Genomic DNA, 13,426 nt, shown 5'->3' on the forward strand with positions numbered 1-13,426 from the left:
TATTGAAAGTGTTCGCTTTAGTGTATTCTGAGGCCATTGTGTATATAATGTGGGATGAATGAAATGAATTATGGAAAATTCTGAGTCTGTGATCTCCTATATATTGTGGGCCAGGGTTTTGGATGTGGAAGTCAGGAGATACAGATGTAGTAGAGAAGAGGTTAAGTAAAACCACCCAAATTGGAATTGGAAGTATCATTATAAACTCATGAGTTATTTTAGCCTTAAAATATGTATATATGTCCTAGCTCTAGCCTATGAAAAGGTTCCCAAATGACCAGCATGGTAGCAATGAGCATCCCTAGCACTCAGATTGTTATCTGTAAATCTCATTCCTAAAAGGAACTAAAGGAACAAAGGCTTTTTGGAGAAATGGCTGATTCTGGGAACTAGGCTGGGAAACACGAGACGATTCAAGAACAATTTTGATACATGGCACTAACAACATATGGAAAAAATTCAGAGTAAAGATTAGTGCTCAGAAAGCAGCAGAATATGTACACTCACTTATGCTTTTTATTTAATTTTTTTTGACTTTTATAACATATTTGAGCTGGGCACATGGGATGTAGAGTGGAAGATGAGCTAGGAAAAGGACCCCAGGATGACTTCTTCTGCATATTAGTAGGGAAACTGTGAGGGGCTAGAGACCACCTAGTTGATTACGTAAAAATGGGAGATTCCTGAACAGAGAAACGGCCTTACTAAGTAAGAGTCTGATGAGAAGAGCTCATATACCAGCGGTGACATCACCCAGAGCAGTGCTACTCAAGCTTTAATGTGCAAGAATTACCAGATGGATTTTGTAAACATGACAACTTTGACTCAGTAAGTCAGGGCTGGGACCCAAAGTTTTACCTGGTAAAAAAGAACTAGGATTTGTGCACTTCCCTTAACTCAGATGTGCTTAGCTAGTTTCTTGCTAAGTAACTGAAAAGAGGGAGAGAACAAGCTTCCAGTGCCGTCCAGGTTTGTTTTTCTCACTGCTATGAGCAAAATCTAAAAATACGCAGTATTCTCTGAGAGGTTAGGCCAGGGTAATAAGCAGTCTGGAAAGGGGAGGGCTTGTCATGTCAAAAAATTTAGTAAAATTGATGCCTGCAATAACTAGGAAGACAGATAACCTTCTTCCCTAGCTTGTAGCTCTAGTGGAGGTATCTGGAAAGAGCCAATTTGTGTGTGTGGCTACTTCTTTTTGTCTTCTTTTTGTATTACAAGTAAAGTTTGAAGTTGGGGCAAACAGGGAGTACAATGTCCAGAAATTGTGGTGCTTCACTAAGTTGAAAAAGCCAAGTGTTTTAAACCTAATACAAAAGAAAAGAAAAGAAAAGAAAAAACAGAAGAGAAGACTTGGCTTAGAGATTTCTTGGAACCCATTAAGACTTTTTGGAAAACACAAATAAATAAAAAACAGTAGAAAACAAAGATAAGTTGAAGCAAAAGTCAAACTAACAGAGTTCTCTTCTCACATATTTTATTGTTTCAGATAATTCAAGGTTGCCATCATTCAAAAGATGTTAAGAACAGGTTAAGTGTGGAAGTCAGGAAACAGGGCAGATTTAATGACTACTTCTAGAAACAACTTTGGGTGTGGTCACTGGCACCTGAGACTGTCTGTAAGCAAACAGAGTTTGCAGAATAGTCAATAAAATTATGTTTTAAAAAAACACTGGAAAAACCTGGCCTAAAAATGCCCTCAATTGTTCAAGCTCTAAAGCATTTCCCTTAAGAGGGCATACCTGGCAACATTCAGATAACTTGTATTCAGAGTGAAAAGTTTGGACCCATGGAATATAGTGAACGATCAACATCTTCTCGAAATGCACAACTAGGGTCTAACCAAGGTAGTGGATGTTTATAATTCCTGCCCAGGATTTTACCATTGTTATAGACAAGTAACTGTTGTGTGTTTTCCACTCTTACTTTCTATGAGTTGTAACTGGTTACCCTGTTTCTGCTCCACTACTGTTTTGTATGGCATAAGGCAGAAAATTTGTTCTATAATGTACATGTGTCTGGACTATGAAAAGCCACATCCCAACCTGATGGAGAGGGTTATACTCCATCAGATATTCTGGATTTTTAAGTTGGTAGAGAAACTGAATGGGAAACTGAATTCTCTTCTTTAGGGGTGAGAATGTTCTACTGTAAGAAGGATACACACAAATATTATGGTCGGAGGGACAGATGGTAGTAGAGACTGCTGATTGTCCTTCTAAAATTATCCTTTCCTTTTTCCTGGGCAAAAGGAAACTAAATTTCCAGTCTCACTGTTGATAGGAATGGTCATTTCTAAGTTTTTGCCAAGGGAGTGAGAGATGAATTGATGTGGTACTCTCCACATTACTTTCTCGAAGAATTTCCTTGTTTCTGGTCTTCTTTTCTTTTCCCTTCCCAGTAGAGGGAACATGCTATTTTTCACATGTCAAGTGACAAAAATTCAAGTTTGACATCCTTTCGTATTTTTGACATATATGTAGGCAAATTTGTAGAAGTTTGCACTCTTATGTATTGCTGCTTGGAAGGCAAAATGGTACCATCCTTATAAAGTGCAATTTGGCAGTATCTATCAAAACTGTAAGTACCTTTGACTCTCTTCTTGGAATGTATTCTACCTGTACACATATAAAACAATGTGTGTACAAGGTTATGCATTGCAACATTGGTTGATTGACTAAAAATAACCTAAGCGTCTAGCTATGGGGATTAAATAAACCATGGCATCCCCGAATTATATGAAATACTCTCCAGGTCTAAAAAAAGAATGAAGAAGCTCTCTGGACTTAAGCTTTCTGGACTTACGTGGTAAAATCTTCTGAAAGAGTGAAACAGTCAAGAGCAGAAAAATGATATGATGTGTTATCTTTTGTGAAAGCTAGAAAAAATAGATAAATTTTTACATTTATTTGCTTGTTTTTGCAGACAGAAATTCTGTTAAGGATGCATACATAGTAAATAAAATTACATGTCAAGGTAAGGTGATCATATAATTTGTCATCCACATGGAGCAGTTTCTAGAGTGAAAGGACATGCTATTAACTACTGCTCCAGGACAACAGATGGAAAATGGCACTGTCCCGGACAAACTGGGGTGTATAATCAACCTATGTAAAGGGTGCGGAGTGGGAAGGGGAATGGAGATATTTTTTATTGTACTTCAACAAAGTACCGGTCTGTGGTGAATTGTAAACAAAAACAACTCGTTCTTTACCTCGGGTAGTTTGAGGGCTGCCTTAAAGGGACGGCAAACCATAGACGTGAGACACGGAACCTGACAAAAACGCAGTAGTTTTGTGTCTTGGGCACTTACTGGGGTTGCACAAGCGACACAGTCCCTTGGAGTTCATCCGCCAATCCGAAGTGGGAGCGTGCGAGCCTGAGCGTATGGGATAAGCCGGGCGGGCCTAAGACTTGAGGAGTGGAGCTTCCTGCCACTCAAACCTGGGGGCGGGCCTAATGCCGGCTCCCACACTCGGCGCTCTGGCCCACACAGACGCTACTCTGTGGCATCTCGGGTTCCCTCTGGCTGCACTTTGGAGGACTACACTCGTTTTCTTTTGGCAGCGAGAGGTTCCCGCAGCCTCCGCTGAGCTGGGAGAAAGATGGCGGCGGCCGTGCGACAAGATTTGGGCCAGCTCATGAATTCGAGTGGTTCTCATAAAGATCTGGCGGGCAAGTGAGTATTTCTCAGGGGCCTGGGAGGTGGGGAGTGAAGCCAGAGACTTGCTTTCCTTGGGTTGACGGCGCCTTTCGAATGTGAGGCTAGGAGCGGGCCTGCCGACCGAGGGGGCGGGCCTGAGGTTGGTTGTGAAGGCAGATGTTGGGAGCAGCAGAAAACTGGAGGGGACCTTGTGCAGGGAGCCCTCGGGACCATAGATCTGGGGTGACTGTCAACTTACTCAATTTTTGGTGGCCTCCTTTCCAGTCCCTTAAGATTCTGGAAGCGCGGTCTTTCGGACGCCTGCTCTCTTGGCCTTCTAAGCCTTCCCTGATGCCCCTTCCCTTCTCTGGCCAGCCTCTCACACCGAATTCTGTCCTCTCTTTTCCACTACTTTCTCTTCTTTTCTTTTTGATTGAGGGAAATTTGTATTCTGGGATCTTGGTGCAGAGTTTGCCAGGGAGATGGCTTCTTGAGGCTGACGGGGGCTGAGGAGGTATGGCCGCTATCATGTCGTCCAGAACCACTCGAACCATCTTCTTCTGTAGGTTCTTGTGTTTTGGATACTCGGTCTCCTCCACCAACTCTGAAGAAGGGCACGTAGGCAGAATGTCACCATAACGTGGGTCAGCATATCTAGAGTAGCGATATTTGCAGGAACCTGGATTGTTTAGGAATTTTGTCGGAATTTACGTAGAAGGCTTAGATCTACTCCAACTTAAAATTTGTGACATATGCCTGGCCTACAAGCAGTTATTCAACAGTGTTAATTATAGATAGATAAACAGACAGATACATAGACAGATAAATTGTCCGTTTTCTCTGTGGGTTTCGGAGAGCTGTTCTGTTGTAATGAACAGGCATTCTGTTTAAAGTATGCTTTTCATGTTGATCCTATTTACAGCATGACAGCTGAGATGACTTTGATCTATATTCATAGGATATGTCTGCTCTAACCTGGACGTTGAAGCATTGACTGTTCTATGTAGGCTGTAGTGCATCTGGTGGTAAATGCAATCTACTTTTATCAGTGGGAAATTTAGCTGTGTATCTTGAGCTTAACTACTTTGTGCGACCATTTCCCTCTCAGGAAAATTGTATAATTATGGAACTCATTCTGTCTGGGAACATATGAGTATGTGTTTGCATATACACTTTTATCACACATAGCACTTAGAACAGTGCCTGACACTTAGAACCTCAAGATTGTCATTGTTACTGTTATTTTATTAAGCAATTAACAAATGCATATTGACTTATTCCCTGGGTTGGAAATAAGTTGAATGTGTCCCATGGCTCAATCCTTTTTTGCATGTAATTTGAATAGATTTGGATGAAAGTAAAACTGGCTTTTTTTTTTCTCCTGTGCTTGCTTTCTCCTTTTTGTTTTGTTGAAGAAAAATCTGTATTAGCTATCAGAAGAGATATAGTTTTAATGTATTTGCAGAATTCTGGAACTTAAGCTAGCATTTACTTCCTCGGCTCTGAATTGCAGATAAACAGTAGTATCTATCTTATTGGGTGCTTCAGTTATTTATTGGTCTGTAACAAATCAAGAACTTAGTGGTATAAAACAACTATAATTTCTCAAGATTCTTTGGGTTGACTGGGCTGCTTTGCTGGTCTTGTCTGGGCCCACTCATACAGGAGCAGTCATCTGACAGCTCACCTGGGGTGATGGGGCTAACATGGACTCACTTATTCGGCTGTTGGCTCAGTCTCTCTCCACATTGTCTCTGATTTAGTAGTGAGGCTTCCTTACAGGGCCATGGGAGTGTTCCAAGAGGGTGAGAGTGGAAGCTGCAAGACCTCTTAAGGCTACCCTTGGAAGTTTCACGACATCAGTTCTCAAGTACTGGTCAAAGTAAGTCACAGGACCAGGCTAGATTCAAGGAGAAGGGAAATGGGGTCTACTTCTTTATGGAAAGAGTGGTCAAGTTACATTGCAGAGGGGCATGGTCAGAGGGAGGCATAATTCATTGGACGCCAGCAATCTACATGGGGTTGTTGTGAAGATTAAATGAAATAATGTGCTTGATAACTGATAGCCAGTGCTTTCTGAGGAAAGTCTTGGCCTTGCCTGTAGATGCATATCTGGTCTTATCTGGACACGAATGTGTCGTATTTATTTTCATAATAAAACAGTTCTGCCAGCTACGTGATATAAGGTATGTACTTACGAGATAAGTAATCTTGAAATATATCAGTGGTTATAGGGTTTATGTTAGGAGCTGAGTAATGGGGGATTCCATATTAAGAAATTATGGAGTAAATTCCTTTTTAAAATATTGATGCTACTGGCTGACTCAGTGAATAGCTGGAAGGGTGCAAAGCTTATATTTGTAACCAGCTTTGTCTACCCTAAAAAGCTCATTTTTTTTACCCACTAGACTATATGGCATTTCTTGTCAAAACTTCAATTAGAAATGCTTTGCCGTAACTGTGAGATAATACAGTAGTCCAAAATTGATAAAAGAAATTAGCCATGTGAGAAGCTTATTTGCAAGTTATATAGACTGCATTTGTACATATTTTGAATTGTATTAATTATCTCATATAAAGTTTTAGAAGAAGAGTAAAAAGCCTTGAGAGCATTTGAGTAGATAGCTGTTGTGATTGCTTATCTTCTTCACTTGGCTAAAACATACATGGTTCTTCAGAATTCAATTCAGATGTTATTTCTCACAAAAAGCCTTCTCTGAACAACTACCAACACACAGAGGACCTGGTTAGTTGCTCTTCCTATGCCAACTGGCATCCTGTATTTACCTCTAATGTAGCACTTAATTGTTTGGTCTGTTTGCATCTCTGCTTCTCCAACTAGAATGTAATCTCTTTGAGGGCAGGTTTGAGGTCATGGATTATAGGTCTTTGTTGAGTTAATCCTATATAAATAGGACTTTTTTTTTTTTTTCCTTTCCGGTTCTGTGGCATGGAGGAAAAAAACCAGAGGGAAATACCAGGCCTTTGAAATCTAAACATTTCTTTTTACAAAAAGCTGTTGATCTGGAGAAAGGAGTTAGAGGAAGGCCTTTTAGCTACCCTTGACTATGAGAAAAGCTGTTTTGTAGAAAAGAAAATATATTTTTATACCTCACAGAGGTAGACTTTGGATCAGAGCTTTCTAATAATAGACAGGAATAGAATTGTCAAAAAATAGAGGGCACACACACACACACACACACAAAACTGAGGTCAGACTGTATAACCTCAAAGTCCCCTTCTCACTCAGATTCTCTGGGTCTCTTTTATTTCCACACACAAGTTTCAATGGTTCCCAGGGAAGAGTGTGAAATTATCACATGCCAAGCACAACTTTACTTACATTTTAAAATCCTTAACAGTAGGTGATACTATTTACATTACGTATGAGAAAACTGAAGTGCAGAGGTGAAATATTTAGCTCCGAGGTCACATAGCTAGTGACAAAGCCAGAATACAGTCTATCTGCTTGGCTCATAGCCCTTAACTCTGAACACATCTACCTTTTGGCCTTACATTAGTCTTACCAAACTGGACTACATTTCAGGTCGTGATTTCTTTTTTTTTTTTTTTTTTGCCTAGAATATCTGTCTTCCCCTACTCTTTCCCCCTTAATACTAAGTTCAGATACTTAGAATGCTTAAAGATCAACCTCATTAGGAAATTATTTCTCCCCTCTAAAAGATTATTTTAGCACATAGCTGTTTTTAAGATTTTGTATTTAATTTTCTGCAGCTTTGTTTTGATGTGTCTGTGGATTTGTTTTTATTTATCTATGTCAGTTAGCTTTTGCTCTGAAATAAACCACCCCAGAACTTAGTGGCTCAAAGCAATAATTTATTTAGCTCACCATTCTTTTGATTGGCAGTTTGGGCTGGGCCCAGCTTGTTGATTCTTCTCTACTCCATGTGGTCTTGGTTCCACATGGGCTCCATATGCGTCTGTAGTCAGCTACAGGCCGGTAGGCAGGTCAGATTCTGCTTGTGTGTTGGCTGGAGCAGTGGAGGTGAGTGGGCTGCATATCTCATTATCGAATAGATTGTCCTGGACTCCTTCATATGGCAACAGTCAGGTTCCAAGAGATAAAGACAGATACAAATTCTCTTGAGATCTAGGCTTGGAACAGGCACTTTACTTTTACTGCATTCTGTTGATCTAAAACAAGCCCACATCAAAGGGTGGGGAAATAAATGCTACTGAATGTGAAGAGCTACAAAGTCACATTGCAAAGGGGCATAGATACAGAGAGTAAAAGAATTGTGGCCAATTTTTGCAAATGTTCTGCCCCATTATCCTGGTTGAGTTTCATTGTTTCTTGAAACAATGGCTTGCGTCCTCTCATTGTCCTGAGAGGTTTTCAGCTATATCTCTTTAAATGTTACCTCTGTCCCATTCTGTTTTCTCCTCTAGGACCCAAGTGAAACCCTAGTTAGGCCTTTTTACTGTGACCTCTATGTGCCTTACCCTGTCTTCTATACTTTCCATTTCAGTGCTTTATTCTGAATAAGTTCTGACCTGCTTTCTAGTTAATCAGTTCTTCAGATGTGTCTAGTCGGCTGTTAAGAACTCCTCTGAGTTTTAAGTTTGGTAGTAGTGTTTTTTAGTTCTTTAGTTTTTTGGTGATTCTTTCTTCAAATGACACTTTTTATGTTTCTTAGTTTGTTGCTGAAACTTTAAAGCTTGTCTTTTTCTCTATAAAGTTGATAAACATAAGTGTACTTCAGTCTTATCTGGAGTCCCTGTTTGTTGCTATTGTCTGTTGTTTTTGTTGATTCTTGCTAATATTGTCATGTGCCTTGTAATCTTCTATGTTGGGCAATTTATTTTAAAATGTAGTTTTAGAAACAACTGGAGGCCTGTGATGTTACCTTTCAGAGAGGATTTTCATTTCCTTCTGCCAGGCACCTGAGGTGCCAGCAGTCTAGGACCCAGGCTTCCAAATTTATTGGTCTACCTACTAGATGATCCTTGGAATAGAATTTGTAACCTTACTTCCAAAGTGCTAGTGTTTCCTCCTTTGGCAGGTGAAACCCCCCAGATCCCTGTTCTAGTTTCATTAGTCCGCTGGAAATTGCAGCTTGCCTCTCAGTGTTTCCAGCAGATGGCAGAACACCCTGGAGCCTAGCTGAGCCCGCTCCATCCGCCCCACTGGAAGTGCCTCTTTCTACCTTTCTGCTGTCTTTCCACAGTCAGCAAATGCTTTCAGGCAGAAGCTGTGGTTCATCTCTTTGTGCCTGTAGTCTCTTCTGTTTACTCTTTCTTGTTAGGATTTTGTGCTATTGAAAGTTTTGTTTTGTTTTGTTTTTTTTGTTTTTCATTTCTTTCAGCTTTTTATGTTGTTTTTTTTTGAAGTAGGGCTGGTCCGGTCATCCAGGTCACCATTACTGTAAGTGAAAGATCTGTGACTACACACCTCTTCTGCTCATTTTGATCCTAAATAGTGACTGTGGTACATTTTCATGTGTACATATTTTATTTACCTTCAGATTTCTTTCAAGTGCCAAGAAATCAGAAATTGACCTTGTACTTTAGTTTATGTAGATAATCAATTTTCGATAAACATTTGATGATAAATGGATAGGACAGATGCAAGGTGCCTTAATTAATTAAATTTATTTTCCTCCATAATATTTCTTAAGGAAAAAAATACTGGTACTTGTCATGTTCTCCACGTCAGTCACTTTTCCCTCTTTTCCATTGTTTTAGATTTTCTTTTTTTGGTGTTCCCAGTGCAGATTAGGTGATTGATAAGTTATGAAACTATACATTAAAACTTAAGTTATTAGCAAATTTTTGTGAGACATTGTCTCTTTGAATATAATATTATTAGTATAAAATAACCTATGGCCATGTAAGAGTAAGAGGATATAGCTATTATTCTTGATCTGAATAAGAAAAGTAATCCAATCCAAAAAAGGAATGATAAACCTTTGAATATATTAACTAAAACCATGCCGAGGACAATAAAGTAAATATATAAATATAGATATGGAAAATATATGTGCATATGTGTATATATGTGTATATATAGAGAGAATGAGATAGTCTCTGTAAATGATTTTTTAGATAACTGAATTTTATTCCTTAAATGTAGCAATTTTAAAAATAACAATTTTTATTTTAAAGCTTGATAATATTTCCTTGCTTTCTTGGAATAGTTTGTCTCTTCTTTTGGAGTTTGCTGTCTTTTCTGTCAGTGTACCTTTTCTGTCAGTATATCAAAGTCAGTTTGATTCATTGTGGTTTTGAGAAATATAATGGCTTTGAGAATAATGTATAAGATGAGAATCAGTAAGTGCCGAATTGTAGCTTGAGAGTGTGCCCTACAAATATACATCATAAATTTGAATGAATTTGGGCCCTATTTGTATATTTTTATTTCTTGACTGTATTCTGGATGATGTTCTGAATAATTGCAATTAGGTTTATAAAATACATTAACTAATGCTTTTAATAAATATTATGATTGAGACAGACAAACGGGGTAAAGAATAGTGTAATACTCATGTACCAACTACTCAATTTAAGAATTAAAATGTTACTAACCCTGTTATGTGTTTGAGTGCTTATGATGTGCCAAGTACTATTCTAGGCATTATGTATACAGTAGTGACCAAAACAAACAAAATTCCCTGTCTTCATGGAGTTTACAGTTTAGGAAGGAATTTGCCATTCCCTAATAATTGGTATTGTCCTTGTTTTTAGCATTTCCCCATCATTTTAAGAATGCTGATTTGAATCTCATGTGATCATGAATATTAGCAGAACAGTTATTAGAACTGAATGCAAATAAAGAATTGATAGGCACTGACTGACAGCATAAAGAATGTTCTGTCAGTACACTGGGCGTGGTGGAGTTTATTTTGTATACACTAAGACATTTAATCTCTGATACTTGACTTCATTGCCTAGTCAACATCATTCTATTGTTAATAACCTAAGATTCATTAGGTCCACAAGGAAAAGGTTCTAGGACACCTCAAATAACTTTCTTGTGTGTCTGTATAACACATAAGTGAAGGAAATATAGCTTATTTTTTGAGACATTTGAAAGAAAATTAACATTTAAAATTTAAAACTAAAGCTTTCAAGAAAAAGTGGCACCTCAGATCCAGTAACCTATAGACTCACTTTTTGTGATGGACTTGAAAACCTAAAAAATTGTGGTATACTGTAAAGAAAACTAGAAGTGGAACTTTGAATTATAGGCTTTGTGTTTCTTGTGATAGACTGGAAACTTAAAAAAAAAATCTATGATGTTCTATAAAGAAAACCACAAACTAGAGCACTATGAAAGAAACCAGGGTAAATAGAAATAAACAAACATCAAAGTTAGTATTAGATGGTATAGTACCCTCTGAACACTTTTTTTTTTGGTATTGTTTTAGGTATCGTCAGATCTTGGAAAAAGCCATTCAGTTATCTGGGGCAGAACAGCTGGAAGCTTTGAAAGCTTTTGTGGAAGCAAGTAAGTGGGATAAAAATTCCATGTTTGCCATGTATTACTGAGATAGGACTTTAAAACTTGTTCACGCCTTGTTTTATATCAAATTTTCATTATAATTTACATTGAGATTAAATTAAATATACGTTGAGATTGGTTTTAGAACTTATACTATTTACAACTTGATACTTGATTGTTTTTCAATGAACTGTGAAGACATTGTTACATTTGCAGTTAAGGTTTTTATACAGTTACTGATAGAGTAACTGATGAGAGACGATATAGCATGATGACAAAGAGAACAGTCTGGATTCAAATCCTGGTCTGCTATTTTATTTGCTGTGTGATCTTAGGTAACCTCTTTGTGCCTCCTTTTCCTTGTCTATAAAATAGGAATGTGATAGCTACTCTGTAGAATTGTTGGGAGATTAAATGAGTTAGTATATATAATAAAGTACTTGGAACAGTACCTGGCATATGATAAATGCTAGATAAGTGTTAGCTGTTATTAATGCTAAGAACAGTTCTTTTGAATGGGAACTAGACATTTCCATACTTCAAGACACTCTCTCCACTCCTTGACCTTAAACATATCCAGTTATCTTGAAAATTGCTCAAAACTCAGGTTGGAATTTATTCTTTGTTCACAATGTTAATGATACTTGATAGTGCTTTATAGTTTACCGTGTACTTTCGCACACATTATCCATCACACAGGCTCCTTGTCATAACCCTGTGACTAATAGTATAGGTATAGATAGCCCTACAAAGTGTACTGTAAAATGAGTCTCAGGATTAGTGACTTTTTTCCAAGGACATTCAACTAGTCAGTGGCAGAACCTAGACTAGAAACTAGGTTTTCTGATTTACAGTTCTTAGTTACTTATATTTCCCTGGGAAGTGCTAATTTGTGTAGTAATTTCTTTCTAGCAGTTACAGGTACCTAATGGCACTTGTCATGAAACCATTTTCTCAGTCACATCCAGTATCATCCAATTCCAATTTATGTATTATAAACTGGTTAGTTACAAGACCTATAAGTTACTGCCTCAAAAAATTGGGGCCTGTAATAATGTGAGACGAACTGGCAGTGGTTTCAGAAAAACCCTTAGGAGTGGCTTTATTGAGAACTTTGCACTTCGTAGCAAAAGAATAGTGCTTCTTATAACTTTTGATCTTTATATAAATTGTGAGTTCAATGAACCACTAAAAAAAGCAGTCTACTGTTAAAATCATTTATGTCAACTGAATGGTTCTGAACCATCATTTATTTCCCCAGTAACTACTGATGTAAACTTAATTTATCCAAGGAGTGGTTCATAAGCATGACAACGTTTTCTGAAATGTAATAATAGTGATAATAATAACTTACATTTGTTGAGTGCTATGCACTAGGTATTGTTTAAAGTGCTTTATGTATATTGCATAAGTTATGTGTATTGCATTAAGCTTCACAGCAGCCTTGGCCATGTTTTGCAGAAGAGGAAGAAGCACAGAGAAGTTAAGTTTCTTGTCTGAGGGCGTGTAATCAGGAGTGTTTGGAAGTAGTGTGGCTCCACAGTTTTTATCCTTAATCATGTATCATAATGTTTATAAATTTATAAATGTTTATAAACAGTGTCATTAAATAAGTCTGTGCATCTAGTTCTTATTTGTTGTCTTTATTGAGAAAGTACAAGTGGTGGTAACTATCATTACTCGCTTTGTTTAAATTTCATGACAATTATTTTACTGTTTCTTCTTTAGCTCTTTATTGTAGCTCAGTGGAATATAAGAACATAAATAAAAATGTAGGTGTGTCTGTACGTTCAATCTGTAGAAAAGTAAAGAAGAGAAAGGAATGATATAAAATTCTCAACTGTTAAAACTTTTTCTCAACCACTTCTGTTTCTTAGAAAAGCTGTGGTATTTTTACTGTTTTGATGTAGTCATTATATAATTAAATAATTTAGCATAAGGAAAACTGGTCCTATAATGTAAGGTCATAGGGGTGTGTAAATCCCTGAATAATGCATTGAAGGGTATACTAATATACATTGTTTTTAGTTTTAATTTTAGGTAAAGATTGATTGCTTAATGAAAATGTGTAAGTTACTCATGTTTTCTTATCTCTTACTTTTTTAACAAGTGGTCAATGAAAATGTCAGCCTCGTGATCTCTCGCCAGTTGCTGACTGATTTCTGCACACACCTCCCCAACCTGCCTGATAGCACAGCCAAAGAAATCTATCATTTCACCTTGGAAAAGATCCAGCCTAGAGTCATTTCATTTGAGGAGCAGGTAAAAACCTAGAGCATTGATTTTTGTTTTGTTTTGTTTTTTAGGAATCTGTTTATTATGTG

At 37.6% G+C, this 13,426-nt stretch overlaps 1 protein-coding gene across 2 annotated transcripts in view; it reads left to right on the plus strand.

The window, feature by feature from the left end:
- The first annotated feature begins 3,519 nt into the window (after positions 1-3,519).
- The window catches only part of COPS4 (COP9 signalosome subunit 4), a 29,057-nt gene continuing 19,150 nt past the window's right edge, over positions 3,520-13,426 (plus strand). For both annotated transcript variants that reach the window (XM_010950247.3, XM_010950254.3), the window contains exons 1-3: positions 3,520-3,676; positions 11,029-11,108; positions 13,213-13,364. In XM_010950247.3, coding sequence (XP_010948549.1) covers positions 3,603-3,676; positions 11,029-11,108; positions 13,213-13,364 — 306 coding nt within the window. In that variant the 5' untranslated portion in view covers positions 3,520-3,602. The remainder of the gene's footprint in view (positions 3,677-11,028; positions 11,109-13,212; positions 13,365-13,426) is intronic.

This window comes from Camelus bactrianus, chromosome 2 (genome assembly GCF_048773025.1).
Source record: "Camelus bactrianus isolate YW-2024 breed Bactrian camel chromosome 2, ASM4877302v1, whole genome shotgun sequence".
In the NCBI taxonomy this organism is placed as follows: domain Eukaryota; kingdom Metazoa; phylum Chordata; class Mammalia; order Artiodactyla; family Camelidae; genus Camelus; species Camelus bactrianus.